Genomic DNA, 23,908 nt, shown 5'->3' on the forward strand with positions numbered 1-23,908 from the left:
TTTCTTCAAATAGTTTTGTTTGTAGCTTGTATTTTTCTTTTTCTTTTACCTCAGATGGAACAATTACCTAAACTTCAATCAAGCATTTTCAAATCCATCTTCTAGAATAGTGGTCTGAAAACAATTTTTGTTTGCTCATACTTAATATTTGAAAAAAATTATATATGCACACTTAATATACTGAACTTTAAGAACCACATACCTCTGATGTAATATAATATGCCCACAACACAAGAGTAAGAATTAAACTGTATAAAAAACAAACACTTTAATTTTGCATTTTATTCACTTAATGATAAAATTAACCTACTCTCACTTTAAAACTGTCAATCTTTCGGGGCACCTGGGTGGCTCAGTCAGTTAAACGTCTGGCTTCAGCTCAGGTAATGATCTTCCAGTTGGTGGGTTTGAGCCCCGTGTCAGACTCTGTGCTGACAGCTCAAAGCCTGGAGCCTGTTCCAGATTCTGTGTTTCCCTCTCTCTGACCCTCCCCTGCTCACTCTGTCTCTCTCTCTCTCAAAAATAAATAATCATTTAAAAAATTTTTTAAAAATTGCTTTCACAAATGGCTCGAGTTTGAGGGTGGGTTACTAGAAGCACAGAATGGCTGAGAGTCACAGCAAAAAAGGCAGTGCCCACCAGTTCTCGAGATATTCTCCCCCAAAAAACCCACAAGAAAAACCCAAAAACTGTCAATCTTTTCAGAGACACCAATGTGATTGAATATGTTTCATTATTTTGCAGAATCTGGTTCAAATCCGCAATGTAATTCACAGGTGTTTCAGGTATACATTGCTAAATAATAAACCACCCCAAAACTTTAGTGGCTTAAAGCAACTTTATTTTTCAAAATTCTGTCCACTGATTTGAAGTCAGCTGGATGCCTCTTCACTTTAATATCACTCTTTAAACACAAATCTTACATAAACTGTTACCCACAATCTTGATTTAGTGGTGCTTTATGGAAAATTAAAGAAAATAGGATCTGAACCACATTCATAAGATATAAGGTGGAGCTCAGAGAAAGTTCCAGCAATGACTAATGTCACCACTCTCCTTGCACTCCAGTTCAAGCACACCCTCTATTCTGAAAATCAAAAGCATTTCGTAAAGTGGTTCTTTTTGCTCTTCATTCCAACCCCTTATTATTGAAATAATAGTGAGGAAAACTCTTTGTCAATAAAGCTTCCCTGGAATTCTTCCATGATTGTAAGTTGCTCTCCGAGGAGTAAACTGGTAAGTTCTACATACTATGGATAAGATCAGACCTGTATAAAAACAACTCCTTTTTAGATACAGTCAGGAAATGAGTGGCAAATGTAATTACTCAGTTGTATCAAGATAATCGGGGCATAATCTCAAGAAGTCATACTTGGATAGCCATGGCTAGAATCAGCTTTACTATGATCAATTATAATTAGCATATGAAAGCAATGAATAACAGGCTTCATTATAAATCTATTTTATGTTGTAGTTGAAATAAAATGATCTGTAAGAATTCAGTGCAAAGGGGAATACAAATAAACCAGGAGCCATTTTGAGTGGCAATCTACACACAGAAACTATAAAACTTAAGGGAAAAAAAAAAAACAAACTATCAGACTACCTAATGATTATACATCTATGTCAACTCACTAATAATAACTTCTAAATCTCTAATGTTGTTTTGGATTTCCCTCTGAGTGCACCCTGATGTTAAATGACAGTCCAAGAATGAGCAGAGAATGCTAAGAATCCCAAATGGTCTACTGGGCCAAAGCCAGAAACTAAGTTCTATTGATGTGTATCATATTCCAACTGGCACATAACATGCTTCAGTTAAAGCTGATAAATGTCTGAGAGAAATGGAAAGTAATAGTTGGGATTATTCTGCTTTTGATCACTCTTGTGGAAAAAAAAAAAAAAATCCAGACAGAGAGAGGAACCCCATCACATAATCATACCAATATCATATACAATTACGTCAATGCCTAACTCCTTAAAATTAGGAAAGGAGGCTCATGCTTCCTCCATGTGTCTGCAGAAATATGATCTCTGCACATGGAGAAGGAAGAAATGAATGAATGCGTATACTGATTCTCTCATAAATGGAAAAGGTGACAGCCAATGGAAAACTTCTATGGAGCTTCCTTCCACAAGATTTACACATGAATAAAAAGAGCAAATTAGCTATCTCTATAAATGGCGGGTTCCAATTCAACCACATGTTCATGCAGAATGTCCCATTCATAAGTAGATCTTCGTCATCTTGCAAAGTGACTTGTGATCTTCATTACAAAGAACATCATTCCAGCCCCATTCTCTCAGTAGATGACGAAAATGTAATATAACACAACGCTCATTAAGATTACTGGGTTCACTTGAGTGCCAAAATCTGAAAGGGAAAAAAATGGATGAGGTTGTTTCTCCACACAGGGCTTTGAAAAGGGTTAGGGACAGTGAGGAAGGGGGCTGAGGTTGAACTGTGTGGATGTCAAGGGTGGATATGCCCAAATCATTCCTTCTCCATTTCTCATGCAGGTTCTCCTCCGCCTGAAACTCTGGCATTTCCCTCAGAAACGGTGTGTGCATCACCCGATATTGTGTCATTTCATTGCATTAAACGTTCTCCTAGCAGATAGCCCTTCTATTTGTCCATCATTATGTCCTGTTCCCAGGGGACTACCAGTCCATAAGCTCCCTTAAATGATGAAGGGAAAAAAAAAAAAAAAAGATTTCATCCCAGTCCCAAATATCACTGTAGTGTGTTTCCTTTTTTTAAATATATATTGCTTTTGGTGTCTGAAGAACTAGTTAAGATCCCTAAATCTGCTAACATCCCTGTTATCTTGAACATATAATTTCATTTTCCTGATTTCCATATCTAAAAAATAGAGACTAGAGTCATATTCCTTTATGATATGAGGATCAAAGGTAGTATTACCCTAAAATGCACTAAAGGATTTAAGAGTTTTAAAAGACCTACATGAATATGAGATATTATAAGTATCACAATTTAGCTTATTTGCTTTATGAGAAATATTAAGTCAATAACTGGCCATGACCTTAACTGACATAAATTTTTGTTATATTTAGAGATATAATGTAGTAGTTAAAAGTACAGACTTTGATGTCAAATAGAGCTGGATTTGAGGATCACTGTCGCCACTGTTGGATAACCTTTGTTGAGCTGTCTAAACTCTCTAAACTCAATTTCCTCAAATCTACACTGGGAAAAATAATAACGTGTGCCTCACAGAGTTCTTGTGATGATTATATATGAGATAATAAATAAAATTATTTAAACCTAGTGCCCAAGAGTTAAGAGTGAGCTATTTTATTTTCATAGCTAATAGTTGGAACATTCTAAAATCCGTGCATGATCCAGGGCCCGGGATTCCTGTATCGAATTCTGTACTCACGTGACACTTTCATTGTAGGGTGTCTGATCAACCCATTGCCAATCTCTTTTTCCCTTTGGGTCTGACAGCCCTATATAATAAGCAGAAGACATATCCACGTTCTGGATGATAAAATCCTAAGGGAAGAAAAGAAAGGAGTTATAGCCTTTAAAGTATTCAGGTAGAACTAAGTTCTTTACAGTAGCCTTAGAGAGAAGACAAGAAAAAGAAAGGATCCAGGAAGAGCCACATGGGGACCCTGCCCAGGAGCCGCAGTCTTCTCTGGCTGAGCAGTACAAGATCAAAGATAACACTTGTGACCATGATGTTTGTCTTGGTCTGCTCAGGCTGCTATAACAACATACCCCAGATTGGGTAGCTTATAAACCACAGAAATTTCCTTCTCACAATTCTGGACGTTGGAAACCGCAGATGAGGGTACTAGCAAGGTCAGGTAGAGGCCCTCCTCCTCATCCATAGACAGCTTTTTCTCACTGTGTATCCACACGACAGAAGGGGCAAGGGAACTATTTTATAAGAACATGAATTCCATTCATGAGGGTTCCACCCTCATTACCTAAACCCTCTCAAAGACCCTACCTCCAAATACCACCATCTCAGGGGGTTAAGATTTCACCATATGAAGTTTGGTGGGGATATAAACATTTAGAACATAGTGATGTTCAATATAAATGGAAGCCATTTCTATCCACGACCATAATGAATTCTCATCTCAGATTCACTTCCCTTCTCCACTTAAGTAGTGTTCTTCAAAATCATGCATTAGAAAATTTTTGCAGATTAAATCATTCTCCTTTCATAACTTCTTCAACTTCATTCATTTCTGATTGTTGACCGTGACTCTTCATGACCGAACTCTGTTTCTCTATTTGATATAATACCCCTTCTCCATGAAATAGTTACTACTTTCTAAAATATTTACAGGTTGAAAGAATAAACTAGTATTTCAGGCTAAGACATTTTCATTCTTCCACTCCAAGCCCACATATTATATTTTAAATGCCCCAATTTATTTTGGGAGAGATTCGTTTTATGGAAACAGGAAGAAGGTGTAGCACGTAATGGCTTAGGTAGCCTTTCTTATCAATTATACTAAAAGCCTTCTGCCACACCATCAATATCCCAAAACAGTGAAAACCTCCTCCTGAGACAAGAGAGGTAAACAACAACCAGATGGGACTCCTGGTTCCACCATCTATTAGAAAGCACCTGCTCGTCCTTGGTTTTGATCACCAGCAGGTGAGCCTCCATTGCTGAGCAGTTCTTCTCACTCTCCGTCCAATTTCTTATTGTATTAGAAATAAAGTAGCAGTTGGAACTAAATGGCTTCCAATCCTTTGGGCAGCAGCTCCAATCTTTCCCTGTATTGACAGAAAGGCCATAGATGTCCAATATAAAAGAAAAATTTTAAGTGTGTGTATTATTAAAATGAAGGACCAAGGAAGACCCCATGGAAACTGGAACTTGCATCTTCATCCAGAGGTGAAAAGGAGCCACCCACCAGGTATCAAGGGGATCAAGTCTACCTGTACCAGGCAGTAACAAGGCAGGGCCCCCCTTCCCTTGCCAGAGTGGTGTCTGGAAAAGGCAGCTAAAACAGAGGTCTTAAATAAGATCCAGACTACTATACCAAATGTCCAGGTTTCAGTGGAAAATCACCCATCATACCATGAATTACAAGTTCTCAAAGTTAGTTTTTTTTTTTAATGTTTATTTATTTTTGAGACAGAGAGAGACAGAGCATGAACGGGGGAAGGGCAGAGAGAGTGGGAGACACAGAATGTGAAACAGGCTCCAGGCTCTGAGCAGTCAGCACAGAGCCCGACGCGGCGCTCAAACTCACGGACCGCGAGATCATGACCTGAGCCGAAGTCGGACGCTCAACCGACTGAGCCACCCAGGCGCCCCTCAAAGTTAATTTTTAAAAAGAAAATAAATACATGCCAATATCAAGAGAACAGAAATACTAGAATTATCTGACAGAGATTTTAAAGAAACCATGACAAAGATGCCTCAACAGGAAAGTACAAACATGTTTGGACCAAATGAAAAAAAAAAAAAAAAAAAAAAACAATGCCTCAGAAAAGAAATAGAAAATCTCAGCCAACAGGGGCACCTGGGTGGCTCAGTTGGTTCAGGGTCTGATTCTGGATGTCAGCTCAGGTCATGATCTCATGGTCGTAGGACTGAGCCACGCATTGGGCTCGGCACTGAGCGTGGAGCCTGCTTAAGATACTCTCTCTCTCTCTCTCTCTCTCTCTCTCTCTCCCTCTTCTGACCTGCCCCCAATGCTCTCTCTCTCTCTCCAAAAAGAAAGAAAGAAAATCTCAGCCAACAAATTAGAGATATAAAGGAGAACAAACAAGTTTTTATAACTAACAAATATAATAACCAAAATAAAAATTTCGGTGGCTGGGCTCAAAAGCAGAGGAGACAGAAAAATCAGGGAATTGAAAGGCAGAATTGAAATATAGAAATTACTCAAGCAAATAACAGAGCCAAAACAGACAAAAGTAAATAAATAAATAGACTTCCCATTTCCAGGCTGGCATGCAAGAATCTTGGAAGTTACCATACCAACCTAAGAAGCAAAAAGCCGAACAAACCACAAATCAACAACTCCTCACAAGCAAAGCCGCTGCTCTTAAAATTATGCAGGCAGGCAAATACAGAGGATCACAACTTACTGAAGCAGAAACCCAGGAGCCAAAATTTCTGTGGGAACCAGCTGCAGGGTAGGGAAACCTGAGGTGTAAATGGGGAATTGCTAGAAGCATAGCAATTTGAAGCGCCCCAGTTTGAAGAGACAAAGCAAGCATCAGAGCCAGACTCGGATGTAGCAGGATATTGGAATTATCAGAACAGAAATTTAAAACAACAATGATTAATATGTTAAGGGCTCTCATGAACAAAGTAGACAGCATACAAGAAGAGATGAACTATGTAATCAGACAGATGGAAATTCTAAGAAACAAAAGGAAACATGATAGATGCTGTAACAGAAACAAAGAATGTCTAGGACGCCTGGGTGGCTCAGTCCGTTAAGCGTCCGACTCTTGATTTCTGCTCAGCTCATGACTTCCCAGATTATGAGACCAAGCCTCAGCTCTGCACTGGCAGCACAGAGCCTGCTTGGGATTCTCTCTCTCTCTCTCTCTCTCTCTCTCTCTCTCTCTCTCTCTGCCCCTCCCCCACTCCCCGCTTGCTCTATCAAAATAAATAAATACACTTAAAAAAAAAAAAAGAAATGGGATGCCTTGGTGGCGCAGTCAGTTAAGCCTCTGACTTTGGCTCAGGTCATGATCTCGTGGTTCGTGAGTTTAAGCCCCACATCGGGCTCTGTGATGACAGCTCAGAGCCTGGAGCCTGCTTTGAATTCCATGTCTCCCTCTCTCTCTCTGCCCCTCCCCCACTCGTGCACATGCACGCGCTCTCTCTCAAAAATAAACATTTTAAAAAATTTAAAAAAAAGAAAAGGAAGGCAGACTGTCTTTAGTGAGCTCATTATTAGACTGGACACAGCTGCAGAAAAAAGTCTGAGCATGAGGGTGTCTCAATAGAAGTCTCCAAAACTAAAAAAAGGAAAAGAACTGGGGCGGGGGGGGGGGGGCGGGGAACAAACAGAATATCCAAGAAATGTGGGACAGCTACAAAAAGTGTTAATACGTGCATGATGGGAATAGCAGAACAATAAAAAGAGAAAAGAACAGAAGAAATATTGAAGCAATAACATTTGAGAATTTCTCGCAAATTAATGACAGATACCAAACTACAGATTCAAAAAAGCTCAGAGCACACCAAGCAGGATAAATGCCAAAGAAAACTACATCTAAGATATATCATATTCAAACTACAGAATATCAAAGATAAAGAAAAATCCTTTAAAAAGCTAGAAGGGGTAAACACATCTACAGAGAAGCAAAATAGAAATTACATCAGACTTCTCCAAAACGACGGATACAAGAAGAGAATGTAGTGAAATATTTAAAGTGTTCAGAGACAAAAAACTATCACCCTAATTCTTATCCTGCAAAATTAACCATCAAAGGTGAAGATGAAATAGGGACTTTTTGGACAAATAAAAATTGAGGGAAATTGTTGCCAGTAGAACTTGCAATGTTAAAAGAAGTTCTTTAGGGGGAAGAAAAATATTATAGGTCAGAAACCTGGACCTATATAAAGTAAGAGCATCAAAAAAAGAATAAGTGAAGGTAAAATAAAAACATATTTCTTATATTCTTAATTGATCTATATTCTTTTTTTTTTTTTTGAGAGAGAGAGAGAGAGCATGTGTGCAAGCAGGGGAGAGGGGGCAGAGAGAGAGAATCTCAAGCAGGCTCCACGCTCAGCATGGAGACCAATGTAGAGGTCAATCCCACACCCCTGGATCATAACCTAAAGCACAATTAAGAGTCGGACACTCAAATGACTGAGCCACCCGGACACCCCTGATCTATATTCATAATTGATCTTTCATTTGTTCAAAATAATAATGTCAACAATGTATTAGATTATGTATACAAAGATGTAAGTGAAATAAGTGAGAGTATTAATACAAGAGACAGGAGGGAGGAATTAGGATCATTTTGCTATTTTAAGATACTCTCACTATGTATGGAGCTGTATAGTTATTTGAAAGTGGACTTGGATTAGTTGATAAGTATATTGCACACTTTAGAGCAACGAGTATAAAAGAAGTATAATTGATATGCTAAGAATGCAATGAAAATGGAATCATATCAAATTCTCAAAACCACAGAAGAGTGAAAGACAAAAAAGGAACAAAGAACAAGGGCAAGATATATAAAACAAAAGAAATATGATAAATATTGATACAACCATATTAATAATCACTTGGGATGTCAGTGGTCTAAATTCACGAATTAAAACACAAAGATTATCAGAGTGGATCAAAAAAAAAACCAGACTCAACTATATATTGTCTACAAGAAACCCACATTAAAACTTTAGGAGGAGAATATAAAGACATGTGTATATTAAAAGTAAATGGGTAGTGGGGCACCTGGGTGGCTCATCCGGTTGAGTGTCTGACTTCGGCTCACATCATGATCTCACTGTTCATGAGTTCGAGCCCCGCATCGGGCTCTGTGCTGTCACCTGGGAGCCTGGAGCCTGCTTCGGATTCTGTGTCTCCTTCTCTCTCTGCCCCTCCCCCACCTGTGCTCTGTCTCTCTCTGTCTCTCAAAAATAAATAAATATAAATTTTTAAAAAAATTGTTTTAAGTAAATGGGTAGTGAAAGGTATACTGAACAAAAGAAAGCAGGAGTAGCTATATCTTTTTTTTAATTTTTTAACGTTTATTTATTTTTGAGACAGAGAGAGACAGAGCATGAACAGGGGAGGGGCAGAGAGAGGGAGACACAGAATCTGAAACAGGCTCCAGGCTCTGAGCCATCAGCCCAGAGCCCGACGTGGGGCTCAAACTCACGGACCGCGAGATCATGACCTGAGGCGAAGTGGGCCGCTTAACCAACTGAGCCACCCAGGCGCCCCAGGAGTAGCTATATTAATTGCAGACAGTGCGGGGTGCACAGCAAGTAAAGTTACCAGATATAAAGATGGTCATTGCATAATGATAAAGGGGTCAATTCTTCAAGAAGTCATAACATTTTTTAATGTGTATGCACCTAACAACACAGCATCAAAAAGTGAAACAAAATAGAACTTCAATACATATCCATTACCACAGTTAGAGACTTAAGCACTCCTCTATCAGAAGTGGTCAGATCCAGATGCACAAAATCAGTAAGAATGTAGTTGAACTCAACAACAATATCAATAAACCATATATGACTGACATCTACTGACTACTCTATCTGACAACAACAGAATACACATTCTTTCTAGGTTCACATAGAACATTCATCAAGACAGACCACATACTGGCCATAAATATACCTTAACAAACTGAAAAGAATAGAAATCATACAATGTCTGCTCTCAGACAACAAGGCTTATTAAACTAGAAATCAGTAACAGAAAAATGGAAAATAGTAAGATGGACGAGTAGGAGCATCCTGAGCTCACCTTGTCCATCGACACACCAAGGTAACAACTATCTCTATACAACCAACTCTGAAAATGACCTGAAGACTGACAGAATAGATCTTCCACAACTAGTCATAGAGAGAGGGCCACATCAAAAAGGGTAGGAGGGGCAGAGACACGGTTGGGAACCAACCCCCTGGCACAACTAGCCACAAATGGTAGGGACATCACAAGCATGGAGAAGTGAGAGGATAAGACACTGGTTTTAAATGACATTAGACGAGATGGATCTAGTAGATATATACAGAATATTCATCCAAAAACAGCAGAACACACATTCTTTCCAAGTGCACATGAAGCATTCTCCAGGATAGATCACAGGACAAAACTCAATATATTTCAGAAGACTAAAGCATCTTTTCCAACCACAACAGTATAAAACTAAAGATTACAAGAAATTACAAGAACAAAAAACTAGAAAAAGCACAAACATGTGAAAGCTAAACAACATGCTACTACATAATGAATGGGCCAACCAAGAAATCAAAGAGGAAATTTAAAAATGCAAGAAGACAAATGAAAATGAAAACACAACAGTCCAAAATCTTTGGGATGCAGCAAAAGCAGTTCTAAGAGGGAAGTTTATAGTGATATTGACCTACTTCAAAAAAACAAGAAAAATCTCAAATAACCTAACTTTTCACCTAAACGAACAAATAAAAGAAGAACAAATAAAGCCCAATGCTGGTAGAAGGAAGGAAATAGAAACTAAAGAAATAGAAAAGATCAATGAAAGCAAGAACTGGTTATTTGAAAAGATGAACACAACTGATAAACCTTCAGCCAGCCTTCGCAAAAAAAAGAGAGAGGATTCAAATAAATAAAATCAGAAATAAAGGATGAGAGGGGCACCTGGGTGTCTAAGTTGGTTAAGCATCCAACTTCGGCTCAGGTCATGATCTTGCGGTTCAAACCCGACATCGGGCTCTGTGCTGACAGCTTGGAACCTGGACTCTGCTTCAGATTCTGTGTCTCCCTCTCTCTGCCCTTCCCTGCTCACATTGTATGTGTGTGTCTCTCTCTCAAAAATAAATAAACATTGAAAAAAATTTTTTTCTTTAAAGAAATAAAGGATGAGAAATAATCAAAATCACAGAAATACAAAGAATTATAAGAGAATGTATAAAAAAATGTAGACCAACAAACTGGACAACCTAGAAATGGATGAATTCCTAGAAACATACCATCTTTCAAAACTGAACAAGGAAGAAATAGAAAATTTGAACAGACCAATTATTAATAACAAAATTGAACTGGCAACCAAAAAGTCTGAAGAAAAAAAAGTCCAGGATCAGATGGCTTTATAGGTAAATTCCCACAAACACTTAAAGAAAAGTTAATGTGTATTCTTCCAAACTATTCCAAAACTTAGAAGAGAAAGGAAAACTTCCAAATTCACACTACAAGGCCAGCATTACTCTGATATCAAAACCAGATAAAGATACTACCTTAAAAAAATAAAAAAAAAACACTATTGGCCAATATCTTGGATGAACACAGATGCAAAACCTCAACAGAATATTAGAAAACTGATTTCAACATTAAATTAAAAGGTTCATTCACCACAATCAAGTGGGATTTATCCCAGGGAAGCAAGGGTGGTTCAATATTAGCAAGTCAATCAATGTGATACATGACATTAATAAGAAGGATGAAAAACCATATGATCATCTCAATAGATGCAGAAAAAGTATTTGACAAAATATAACATTTGTTCATAACAAAAACTCTTAACAAAAGGGGTTTACAGGGAACATATCTCAAAATAACAAAGATCAATTTTTAATTTTTTGAGGAACCTCAGAGAAAGACAGATACCGTATGTTTTCACTCATAGGTGGATCTTGAGAACTTAACAGAAGACCATGGGGGAGGGGAAGAGGGGGTTAAATTACAGACAGGAAGGGAGGCAAACCATAAGAGACTCTTGGATACTGAGAACAAACTGAGGGTTGATGGGGGGTGGAGGAGAGGGGAAAGTGGGTGATGGGCATGGAGGAGAGCACTTGTTGGGATGAGCACTGGGTGTTGTATGGAGACCAATTTGTCAATAAATTATATTTAGAAATAACAATAATAATAATGAAGATCATATGACAAACCCACAGCTAACAACATAATCAATGATGAAAAACTGACAGTTCTTCTTATAAGATCAGGAACAAGACAAGGATGTTCACTCTCACCACTTTTATTCAATATAGTCTGGAAGTCCTAGCTGTAACAATCAGACAGGAAAAGAAATAAAAGGCATCCAGATTGGTAAGAAAAGAAGTAAAACTCTCACTATTTGCAGCTTATACGATACTATATATAGAAAGTCCTAAAGACTCCACCAAAAAAATCAGAACTGATAAATTCATTAAAGTTAAAGGATACAAATTAATATATTATATTATACATACTGTTGTATTTCTACCCACTAATAACAAAGTAACTGAAAGAAAAATAAGACAATAGTCCCATTTATAGTTGCACCAAAGACAATAAATTACCTAGGAATAAATTTAACCAGAGGGGTAAAAAACCTATACTCTGAAAACTATAAGATGTCGATGAAAGAAATGAAGATGACACACATGGAAAGATATACTATGTTCATGAATCAGAAGAATTAATATCATTAAAATGTCCATACTACCCAAAAGAATCTACAGATTCAATGCAATTCCTATCAAAATAACAACAGCATTTTTCACAAAACTATAACAAATAATCCTAAGATTTGTATGGAGCCACAAAGACTTGGAATAACCAAACCAATCCTGAGAAAGAACGAAGCTGGAGGTATCACAATTTCAGATTTCCAGATATACTACAAACCTTTTGTAATAAAAACAGTATGGTACTGGCACAAAAATAGACCCATCAGTCAAGGGAACAGTATAGAAAGCCCAGAAATAAACCCAAAGTTACATGGTCAATTAATCTATGACAAGGGAGGCAAGAATATAAAATGGAAAAAAGACAGTCTTTTCAATAAATGGTGTAGGGAATACCGGACAGCTACATGCAAGAGAATGAAACTAGACCACTTTCTCACCATACACAAAAATAAAGTCAAAATGGATAAAGACCTAAATCTGAGACTTAAAACCATAAAACTCCTAAAAGAAAACATAAGCAGTAATCTCTTGGACATCGGCTTTAGCAACATATTTATGATATACCTCCTCGGAGAATGAAAACAAAAGCAAAAATGAACTATTGGGACTATATTGAAATAAAAAGCTTTCACAGAAAAGGAAACCATTAAAAAAAAAAAAGGCAACCTAGTGAATGGGAGAAGATATTTGCAAATGATATATCCAATAAGGGATTGACATCCAAAATATATAAAGAACTTAAGCAACTCAACACCCAAGAAACCAAATAATCCTATTAAAAATGGGCAGAGGACCTGAATGTTTTTCCAAAGAAGACATACAGATGACCAAGAGACACATGAAAAGATGTTCAATACCATTAATTATCAGGGAAATGCAAATCAAAACCACAATCAAATATTACCTCACACCAGTCAGAATGGCTAGAATCAGAGACGTGGAATCAAACAAGTGTTGGCTAGGAGGTGGAAACAAGGGAATCCTCATGCATAGTTGGTAGGAATGTAAGTTGGTATAGCCACTGTGGAAAACAGTATGGAGGCTCCTCAAAAAATTAAAAATAATCACATAATCCAATAATTCCACTACTATATACCCCCCCAAAAAACCAAAAACACAAAATCGAAAACATATATGTACCTCTATGTTTACTGCAGTATTTTTTACAGTAGCCAAGAAACAGAAGCAACCTTAGTGTCCATTGATAGATGAGTGGATAAAGGAGCTGCAATATTTATATACAATGTAATATTATTCCGTCATGAGAAAGAGGGAAATCCTACTGTTCGTTACAGATGGACCTAGAGAGTATTACACTATGTGAAACAAGGCAGACAGAAAAAGACAAATACCATAAAATTTCACTTTGTAGAACCTAAAAAACAAAACAAATGAACAACAAACCAACCAAAACCAAAAAATAAACGGACTCTTAAATGCAGAGAACAAACTGGTGGTAGCCAGATGGAGGTTACCGGAGGAACGGATGAAATAGGTAAAGGGGATTAAGAGGTACAAACTTCCAATTATAAAATAAATAAGTCCTGGAGATGAAAAGTACAGCATAGGGAATACAGCCAATAACATTGTAATAACATTGTACGGTGACAGATGGTGACTATACTTATCAAGGTGAGCATCAATATATAGAATTGTCGAATCAATATGTTATACACCTGAAACTAATATAACAGTGTATGTTAATTATACTTCAACAAAAATATTTAAATGATAAAATAATAAAATAAAATAAGCTAAGTAAAAACAACTACCAACTGTAATTCCAGTGAAAAGACTACCTACCAACTGTAATTCCAATGATAGGAAAAGACAAAGTAGGCAGTAAAATTTCAGTGGTTACCAAAAGTTTGGAAAGGAGAATGGAGCACAGGGGACTTTTTGGGCGGTGAAGTTATTCTGTATGATATTGTTTAATAATAGATACAGAACATTATGCATTTGTCAAAATCCACAGAACTTTACATATTTGTTGTATAAAGCTTTAAAAATCCATTTAGGAAGTCAGAGAATTCATGAAAGAATGAAGACTGTGACAAGATAATCTAACTGTATTACAAATGTCAGACACAACACACTGAAGGGGGTGGGAAGAGGATGATGACCTAAGTGACTTTGGAAATGGAGTCTACAAGAATAAAGACAAAAGACACCGCACGCCAGCACTGTATTCTAGTTGATAAAGTTGTTTCCCATGGTGGTATGAGTTTACAATTCCGATACTGCTATATGTGTTAATTGGAATTGAATAATTAAGGAAATGTACTGAGCAAGTTAATGGGACCAGATTTCTCTCTGTTGGAGTAGTCACTAAAGATATCAAGGGAAGTAGGCTAGAATGATGCAATGTGTTAATGGAGGAACATTTCAGACATCAGTAAAAACTGATGTATACCTTATTATAGATATACATAGTTGCCTATAGAAATATTTGTCAATATATGTACACGCACAGGTTAGTACACACATAGAGATTTCCTTGTTCTGTGAACTGGGAGGGCTAAAAGAACACCTCAGCAGCAGTGAGCATACCTAGTATTCAAATCTTGGTTTCTAATGCCATTCTTCAATAACAGGAGCCAGGACTCCACAGAGAAATAGCTGATTCTAAGACTAAGGCAAGAAATATACAATATAAGCCCAGAGAATATTACAATCCCAAAAAGTAAGGAAGTGCTCAAAAACCAAGTAAAGCAACAAAGTGATGGGGGCATGTCAAAGGGCCATGGGAGCCAACTGAAAGACTCCCAGGGGCACAAGCAGAACAATTTAAGCAACAAAATAAATACAGTATTGGATTATAACCCAAAGTGTAAGATAAATATCCATGAGTATATAGAGATATAAATACATGACTGAATAAATTAATAAATAGGATAGAACAAATATCAAATGCACAAGAATTTCTAGTAAACTACATAGAAACTTGTTTTGCACTGAACTGTGTTCCCCCAACAGTCATGTGCTGAAGTTATAACCCTCAATGTGACTACAGTGGTAGACTTTAAGGAGGTAATAAAGGTTAAATGAATCATAAAAGCAGGGCCTTAAAATAGGACTTGTGTCCTTCTAAGAGGAAGAGACACTAGAAAACTCTCTCTCCCTCCCCATTCACACAGAGAATTGGTTATGTAAGGACACAGCAAGAAGGTAGCTGTCTACAAGCCAGGAAGAAAGGCCTCGCCAGAAACCGACTCTTATGGCACCTGGGACTTCCGGCCTCCATAACTATGAGAAAATAAATTTCTGTTGTCTACGCCTCCCAGTCTGTGATATTTCGTTATGACACTCAAGCAGGCTAATACAGATTTTGGCTCCAAAGTGGGGTGCTATTGTAACAAACACCTAAAAACATGAAATGGCTTTAGAACTGGGTGATGGGTAGAGGCTGGAAGAATTTTGAGGTGCATGCTAGAAGAAGCCTAGATTGCCTTGAAAGGGCTGCTGGTAGGGGCCCCTGGGTGGCTCAATCAGTTAAGCCTCTGACTTCGGCTCAGGTCACGATCTCAGGTTTGGCTCAGGTTCATGAGTTCAAGCCCCACATCGGGCTCTGTGCTAACAGCTTGGAGCCTGGAGCCTGCTTCAGATTCTGTGTCTCCCTCTCTTTCTGCCCCTTCTCCACTCACAAGCTCGCTCTCTCTCTCTCTCAAAAATAAACATAAAAAAAAATTTTTTTTAAAGAAAAGAAAGGGCTGCTGGTAGAAATATAGATATTAAAGATAATTCTGGTGAGGACTCAGTAAAAGAGAGCTGTAGAGAAACATCCTATCGTCTTAAAGAATATACATACACCATAATGAACAGAATGTTGGTAGAAATTTGAACATTAAAGATGCTTCTGGTAAGGTCTCAGAAATGAGAAACACATTATTGGAAACAGGAAGAAAGGCAATTCTTATTATAAAATAGCAAGGAACTTGCTGAATTGTATTCTAATGTTTTGTGAAAGGTAGAACTTGTAAGTGACAGCCTTGGATATTTAGCAGAGGAGATTTCTAAGCCAAGTATTAAAGCTGTGGCCTGCAATGGAGTACTATGTGGCAATGAGAAAGAATGAAATATGGCCCTTTGTAGCAACATGGCTGGAACTGGAGAGTGTGATGCTAAGTGAAATAAGCCATACAGAGAAATACAGATACCATATGTGTTCACTCTTAGGTGGATCCTGAGAAACTTAACAGAAACCCATTGGGGAGGGGAAGGGAAAAAAAAAAAGAGGTTAGAGTGGGAGAGAGCCAAAGCATAAGAGACTCTTAAAAACTGAGAACAAACTAAGGGTTGATGGGGGGTGGGAGGGAGGGGAGGGTGGGTGATGGGCATTGAGGGGGGCACCTTTTGGGATGAGCACTGGGTGTGTATGGAAACCAATTTGACAATAAACTTCATATATTGAAAAAAAAAAAAAAAAGCTGTGGCCTGATTTCTCCTTACTGCTTATCGTAAAATGCAAAAGGAAAGAGATAAATTGAAGGAAGTGTGAAGCAAAAAGGAACCAGAATCTGAAGACCCACAAAATTCTTAGCCAGACTGTAAAAAGTGAGAAAGGGTGTTCTGGAAAGAACTCCAAGGATGTGGCTGGACAAACATTCCGTAAAGAGATTACCCATGGATTTAAACAGCCATCTCCACAATGAAGACTATTTCTTTGTACACATAAAGATACGCATATAAGAATTTTAGGTCTTATTTCTTTGTACACCTGAAGCTTGAAATGATCATGAGACTCAACTTCTTACTATGATCTGCCTGTGAATCTTACTGGAAATATTAACTTGGTATCCTTACATAGTGTAGTCAGCCACTGAATTATAGGCACATTCATTTTTACCTTCCATGGTCACATTCTCTTTCAGGCATTCCAATTCCGTGTGAGGGAGCTCTTTTGCAGTCTTTTTTTCTTTAAGAAGCTGAGAATATTTTTGGAAGAAAACTGAAAAAAAAAAGGCCATTCATTTTCTGGTGTTGTGACTTTGCTCTCTATTGTTACTTTCTCACATTCTGTTTTATAGGAACAAAATCTACAAATGTCCAGTTGCTTGAGTGGAAGGCTCCTGACAATGGAAAAGATTTCTCATCACCCCACATTCAATGTAATCCTAATCCCACTGATTTTGAAACCATAGATTTCTCCAGGAATAGCCAAAAGATCAGTAGTTGAAGGGAGGCATGATGGCTCCATTATAATGAGTGCAAAGGGATTTATCCATATTTTCCTTCAATACTAAATGCAGAAGGTGAGCCCTGAAGGTGGGAGAATGGAGTGAAAGCAAACAGTTCTGTCTGAGGATGTACACAGCATAGGTCTGTTGTGGTGGAGGAGGGTGGGGGCCGTTGCAGACTGAGCTAATTCTGAGTTCTGGGTTACCTGTAAAGTGAGATTTTTTTTTTTTTTAAGCCAACATTGATCAGGAGATATAGGCATTATTTTCCTCCTCCTTCTTCCTTTACTCTATCCACTCTCAACTGGCTTTTTTTTTCAGCACACCAATATACTCAAATATGTCACAACTTAAAAATAACTTACCTCTTCCTCCAGAAAGTGAATTTTCTCTTTTTTTTCTCCTTACCTCCCATTTGCTCCCTGCCCCACTACATGCTGGCTTCACTACTTCTTATGCCTTTTAAAATTTTGATATGCTCTTAAAGCCAGAGATACGATGAAATCCACCTAGTTGCCAAATTGGCTTTAGATCTTACATAGTCTTGGGCAGAAAAGACATGATTAAGGTGAAATTTCAATGGAAACTCTTCCTGGAATATCTCTTCCCATCGCCTTTTGTCCACCTGCTCATCTCAAAATCTATGTCTGTGCAGTCAAAAAAACCTGGCCTTATAAACACTAATAGGCAAACACAGATTTGTCCTCACTTACACAACTGTCTAGCGTAGAAATGGTACCTAATATAGGTCCCTCTACAAGACACACACACACACACATATATTCAATTTCTTTATAGGGTGGATACCATTATTTTTATAAGGAAGTAACTAAACTCAAATAAGTAACAAAATTTCTAACAGATTCCCATTAATTGTGTCTCTCCCTCCCAAAGAAGACTTCTTTTCCAGATTTCTGGATAGACCCGTTATTAAATGTCAGTATCTAATGGATGCCATCTCTTCATGGAAGGCAGACATTCCATATAGCTTCAGTTGGATACTTACTGATAAAAGCGATAAAAAATGAGATTGCCAATAGCAGCAGAAGCACCAGCAATGAGGCAAAAAGTAGCTTGGGAAAACTGGGATTACTTTTGTTCAGGCTGGTCTTCTCTTTGGGAGCTGAACGAGAAATCAAAGGAGTTTCATCAGTAACAAATTCTGATTTTTACTTTCCTTCTCCTCCCCTTCCTCTTCTCCCTTTTCTAGGATGATATACTATTACCAAGAATATGACATCTGAAATAATAGGAAAATAGGAAAAAAAAATGTTCACTATAGAAACGTTGGAAACTACATAAAAACACAACCTCTTACCACTGGGGGAACTGTTGCTAATGTTTTGATATATATCCTTCCAGTAATTTTCAAAGTGTATATACATAAGTACACATTTTCCCACATGATTGACATACCACAGACACTAGCTTCAGACCTACTATATTGTTATACACTAGACCATGAACATTCTTCATACAACCATATTTTTTCTTTAACGCTGTCTATTGTGGTTGTATAGAATTTCATTATGTATTTAAATAATCTTCCAGATTGTTTCCAATTTCAACTACTATAAATAATGCCATAGCAGATAAATCGTTATTATGGTCATCTCTCATCACATTCTTAAAATAAGGTCAGACCTTTCTAGTTACTATTTCATGGTTAAGAATTATTTTCTCAGGGTGCCTGGCTGGCTCAGTGGGTTAAGCTTCTGACTTTGGCTCTGGTCACGATCTCATGGTTTGTGTGTTCGAGCCCCATGTAGGGCTCTGCACTGAGAGCTCAAAGCTTGGAGCCTTCTTCAGATTCTGTGTCTCTCCCGGTCTCTGCCCGCCCCCCCACACTGTTTCTATCAAAAATGGATAAACATTAAAAAATAAATAAAAAGAATTCTTTTCTCAATGGCTAGTATCAAAAAGGAAAAAAGTTTAAGGAGGGTACTTGTGATGAACACGGAGTGTTATATGTAAGCGATGAATCACTAAATTCTACACCTGAAGCCAATATTACACTATATATTAACTAACTAGAATTTAAATAAAAACTTAAAAAAAAAAAGACAAGAAATAACAAGTGTTGGTGACCATGTGGGGAAAAGGCAACCCTTGTGCACTGTTGGTTGGGATGTAAATTGGTGCAGCCACTATGGAAAACAGTATGGAGGTTCCTCAAAAATTTAAAAATAGAGGGGCACCCAGGTGGCCCAGTCGGGTAAGCATCGACTTCTGATTTCAGATCAGGTCATGATCTCACAGTTTGTGAGTTCAAGCCCTGCATCGGGCTTTGTGCTGACAGTGCAGAGCTTACTTAGGGTTCTCTCCTTCTCTCTCTGCCCCTCCCCCCCTCACTCTCTCTAAAAAATAAATAAACTTTTAAAAAAATTAAAAATGGAAATATCATATGATCTATTAACTCCAGTACGGGGTATCTCCCCAAAGAAAACAAAGACATTTAATGAACTAAATCAAAAAGGTATATGCACCCCTATGTTTATTGCAGCATAATTTACAGTAGCTAGGAAAAGCAACCTAAGCGTCCATCCATCCATGAATGGATATACCAAGTGTGATATTTATATACAATGGATTATTATTCAACCATAAAAAAAAAAAGAAGGAACTCTTGTCATTTGTGACAACTTGGATGGGACTTGAGGGCATTATGCTAAGTGAAATAAGTCATACAGAAAACAAATACCATATGATCTCACTTATCTGTGGAATTCAAAAAACAAAACGAAACTTACAGATACAGAGAACAGATTGGCGGTTGCCAGAGGTGGGGTAAGGAGTGGTGGGGAATGGGTGAAGGGGATTAAGAGGTGCAAACTTCCAGTTATAAAATAAAGAAGTCATGGAAAATAAAGTAAGATAACAACAGAGAGGGAGTCAAACCATAAGAAACTCTTAACTATAGAGAACTGAGGGTTGCTGCAGGGGTTGTTGTTGGGGGGGGGGGTGGCTAAATGGTGATGGGCATTAAGGAGGGCACTTGTTGGGATGAGTATTGGGTATTATATATAAGCAATGAAGCACTAAATTCTACTCCTGCCACCAATACTACACTATATGTTAATTGACTTGAATTTAAATAAAAACTCGAAAGAAAAAAAAAAGAAATCATGGAGATGAAATGTACAGCATATCGACTATAGTTAATATTATAGATTATTATAGTATTATCAACTATTAAATATTATTACATATTTGAAAGTTGCTAAGAGATTAAATCTCAAAAGGCCTCATCACAAGAAAAAAATTGGAGTGACTATGGTGATAAATGTTAACTAGACTCATTGTGGTGATCATTTCACCAATATATACAAAAATCAAATCACTACATTGTATACCTGAAACTAACACGGTAGTCCCCCTCCCCGCCCCCATCCCCGCAGTTTTGCTTTCCACAATTTGTTACCTATGGCCAACTGTGGTCTGAAGGCAGATGATCCTCCTTCTGATGTATCCTCAGAAGGTAAATAGTAGCCTAAGGCTAGGTCACAATGCCTAGGTCATTCACCTAACTTCATCTCATCACATAAGAATTTTATCATCTCACATCATCACAAGCAAGGTGAATACAGTTCAATATTTTGAGATAGAGAGACCATATTCACATAACTTTTATTATGGTATATTAATACAATTGGTCTGTTTTATTATTAGTTATTGTTGTTAATCTCTTACTGTACCTAATTTATAAATTAAACTTTTATCATAGATACATATGTACAGGAAAAAAAACCACAATATATAGGGTTTGGTACTATCCACTATTCAGGCATTCACTGGGGATCTTGGACCATATCCCCCCAGATAAGAGGGGACTATTGCAGAATGTTTTATGTCAATCGTACCTCCACAAAAAAATAAAGAATAGTCTTCCCAAAGTTATGAGGTATTGACAAGCAGGGGGACGAAATCCTCAATAATGTATAACATAATCTCGGCTTTAGAAAAAATACAGTTAGATATAGTATTTATATCTGGAAAGATCTACACTGAAATGTAAATTATAGTGATCTCTAGATGGTAAAATAAATATAAATTCGTGTATGCCTCCAGTTTTTAATTTTTTCTTTAATGAGCCTTTCAACATATAATAAGGAAGTTTTGTAAAAAATTTTAAGGGGAATGACCCAGCAATAGCACTGCTAGGAATTTACCCAAGGGATACAGGAGTGCTGATGCATAGGGCCACTTGTACCCCAGTGTTTATAGCAGCACTCTCAACAATAGCCAAATTATGGAAAGAGCCTAAATGTCCATCAACTGACGAATGGATAAAGAAGCTGTGGTTTATATATACAATGGAGTACTACATGGCAATGAGAAAGAACGAAATATGGCCCTTTGTAGCAACGTGGATGGAACTGGAGAGTGTTATGCTAAGTGAAATAAGTCATAGAGAGAAAGACAGATACCATATGTTTTCAGTCTTGTGTGGATCCTGAGAAACTTAACAGAAGACCATGGGGGAGGGGAAGGAAAAAAAAATAAGTTAGAGATGAAGGTAGCCAAACCATAAGAGACTCTTAAAAACTGAGAATAAACTGAGGGTTGATGGGGGTGGGAGGGAGGGGAGGGTGTGTGATGGGCATTGAGGAGGGCACCTGTTGGGATGAGCACTGGGTGTTGTATGGAAACCAATTTGACAATAAATTTCATATTAAAAAAATAAAAAAATAAAAAATAATAAGAAAAAAAGAAAAAGAAATAAAATAAAATAAAATATGCAAGAAAAAAAAAAGCTTTTTAAGGGGAAAAAAACAGTTTCCCTGAGCGTTCTCCCTATCTCCACGGAAGTGTTTTGGAAAGCATGCGCAATCATGACCTCCCACTCACAGCTTCTTATAATACACATGCTTTTTTTCTCTTTTGCTCTATATCTGATATATCATAAATGATAACCATATTACCTTTTATCTACTCCCAAATTCAGTTAAATCCATCCTGGGGAGGCAGGATGCAATGGATTTCCTGAATTCAAGGAAGACTCCCTTTGCAACTTTCTAGTCCTTCATCTGCAACGGTCTTGGGTTACACTTTGGTCCCACGGTAACAAAGACGCCCACAAAGCTCTCCACCCAAGCTCTTCCCCTCTAACCGAGCCTGAGTCCACTGACTCATCAACATCCCCTGTATCTGGGTTGACGGTTTCAAGACCTGTACCCAATCTCTCTCTCTTTTTTTTTTTTTTTTTTTTTGGATAGAGTGAGAGAGTGCATGCAAGTGGGGCAAAGGGAGAGAGAAAGAAAATCTTCAGCAGGCTCCATGCTCAGCTCAGAGTCCAACATGGGGCTCGATCCCACGACTCTGGGATCATAACCTGAGCTGAAATGAAGAATCAGACGTTCAAGTGACTTGAGCCACCCAGGCACTCCTGTACCCAATCTCTTGATTGCAGTCTCACTCAGCCTCAGAAGGCACAGGAGAATAACCTCAGCATAATTAGCATTCTCCTTAGCTCAGGACCTTAGTGGACTTGTCACACCTCAGTTTGGTTAGCGTATAACTACACAATCCCTTAATGCTTATCTTCAGATAACTCAATCTTCTGAGAATCCTAGGTGCCCCACCTGTGGCCAGAGAACCAGCAACTAACACTATCATGCTTCATTTACAATAATCTCTCTTCATCCTTCTTCTCATCACTAACTCTGACCACCAGAAAATGTGCTTACCTGCAGGAGGCCTTTCTTTGGTGCCTGAGGACTTGGATTCATTTTTGAAACTCAATTCAGCATAAGTGGTCTCTGAAGTCATATCGAGAAGAAATCTTCTCTTCAAAAAATCCTTTACATCTCTTCCTTAAAACATCTTAAAATAAAACCCAAACATGGTGGCAATTTGTCATACTTCCTATCAAGAACAGGGGCCCCATATAGGCAAATAACTCTGAGAGGAATCTCGTGAAAATTAGCAACCTCAGAGGCCAAATCTCCAGGATCAGCACAATGATAATCATAGCATTTGAACATACGTCAGCAAATGTAATAAGGAACTTCTCATAAATTTATAAATGTAATAAGGAAATGTAAAGTAGGAACTCAAAGGGTAGATTTAAAAATATATATAGGAAGGAAAGACATAGAGAAACTAAGCAGTTAGAGAACGCTTTTCTGAGACCTGTATTATCTGAACTCACCAGCCAAGAATGAACTTCATGTATTTGTGTACATCTGTATGCAAACATAATTATTTATAGACCAATCTGGGCATAGATTCATTCATGTTGTATTCTCATCACATGTGGCTGATCCGGCAACTTTTGGTGACCACATTCTAAGAGGATCATTGACAAAAAACTCATGTGTCAGCCTCCCCACTTTCAAGAGTGTATGTAGGAGGGAAGTCAAAGCTTACGTCATACATTTTCTGAAGCTGCTCCCCAGTGCTCTCTGCTTTTCCCTGTTCTTAACTGACTCTTTCATGGATCTCCATTCATTTTGATATAGTCGCTTCCAGAAGCTCCTGAAAGCAGCTCTCTTTGCTGGATGTTAGTGGAATAGGCCAGCCTGCACACCACCCTTCTCCATCCCTTTAATCCCTTACACCACCACAACAAAAAGGCTCTACAGGCCAATGTGACTGTTTTTTAACAAGTTAAGATAATTTAATGGAGTCACAAATTAGGAGATAAAGTCAGTG

At 37.8% G+C, this 23,908-nt stretch overlaps 2 protein-coding genes across 2 annotated transcripts in view; both read right to left on the reverse strand.

The window, feature by feature from the left end:
* Positions 1-2,107: 2,107 nt before the first annotated feature.
* CLEC4A (C-type lectin domain family 4 member A) lies at positions 2,108-23,050 on the reverse strand. The gene is made up of 6 exons (XM_060658492.2): positions 22,942-23,050; positions 18,261-18,377; positions 16,924-17,025; positions 4,611-4,762; positions 3,402-3,517; positions 2,108-2,374 (listed from the first exon to the last, which is right to left on the reverse strand). Exons 1-6 carry the CDS (start codon positions 23,021-23,023, stop codon positions 2,227-2,229), a joined length of 717 nt encoding a protein of 238 aa, XP_060514475.1. The 5' UTR covers positions 23,024-23,050; the 3' UTR covers positions 2,108-2,226.
* NECAP1 (NECAP endocytosis associated 1) overlaps positions 22,992-23,908 on the reverse strand; it is a 43,120-nt gene continuing 42,203 nt past the window's right edge. The window contains exon 8 of the mRNA XM_078450122.1: positions 22,992-23,077. Coding sequence (XP_078306248.1) covers positions 23,056-23,077 — 22 coding nt within the window. The 3' untranslated portion in view covers positions 22,992-23,055. The remainder of the gene's footprint in view (positions 23,078-23,908) is intronic.

The sequence above is a fragment of the Panthera onca genome, chromosome B4, assembly GCF_046562875.1.
Source record: "Panthera onca isolate mPanOnc1 chromosome B4, mPanOnc1 haplotype 2, whole genome shotgun sequence".
In the NCBI taxonomy this organism is placed as follows: Eukaryota; Metazoa; Chordata; class Mammalia; order Carnivora; family Felidae; genus Panthera; species Panthera onca.

What these genes read in the sequence shown, in the direction of transcription:
- CLEC4A (XM_060658492.2), bottom strand. Translation starts at nt 23,023, where the DNA reads ATGACTTCAGAGACCACTTATGCTGAATTGAGTTTCAAAAATGAATCC. An exon ending in CAAAGAAAGGCCTCCTGCAG is followed by an intron (nt 18,378 to 22,941) that starts GTAAGCACATTT and finishes TTTCTCGTTCAG; the next exon opens with CTCCCAAAGAGAAGACCAGC. An exon ending in TCAAAACCAAGGACGAGCAG is followed by an intron (nt 3,518 to 4,610) that starts GTGCTTTCTAAT and finishes TTCTTCCCTTAG; the next exon opens with GATTTTATCATCCAGAACGT.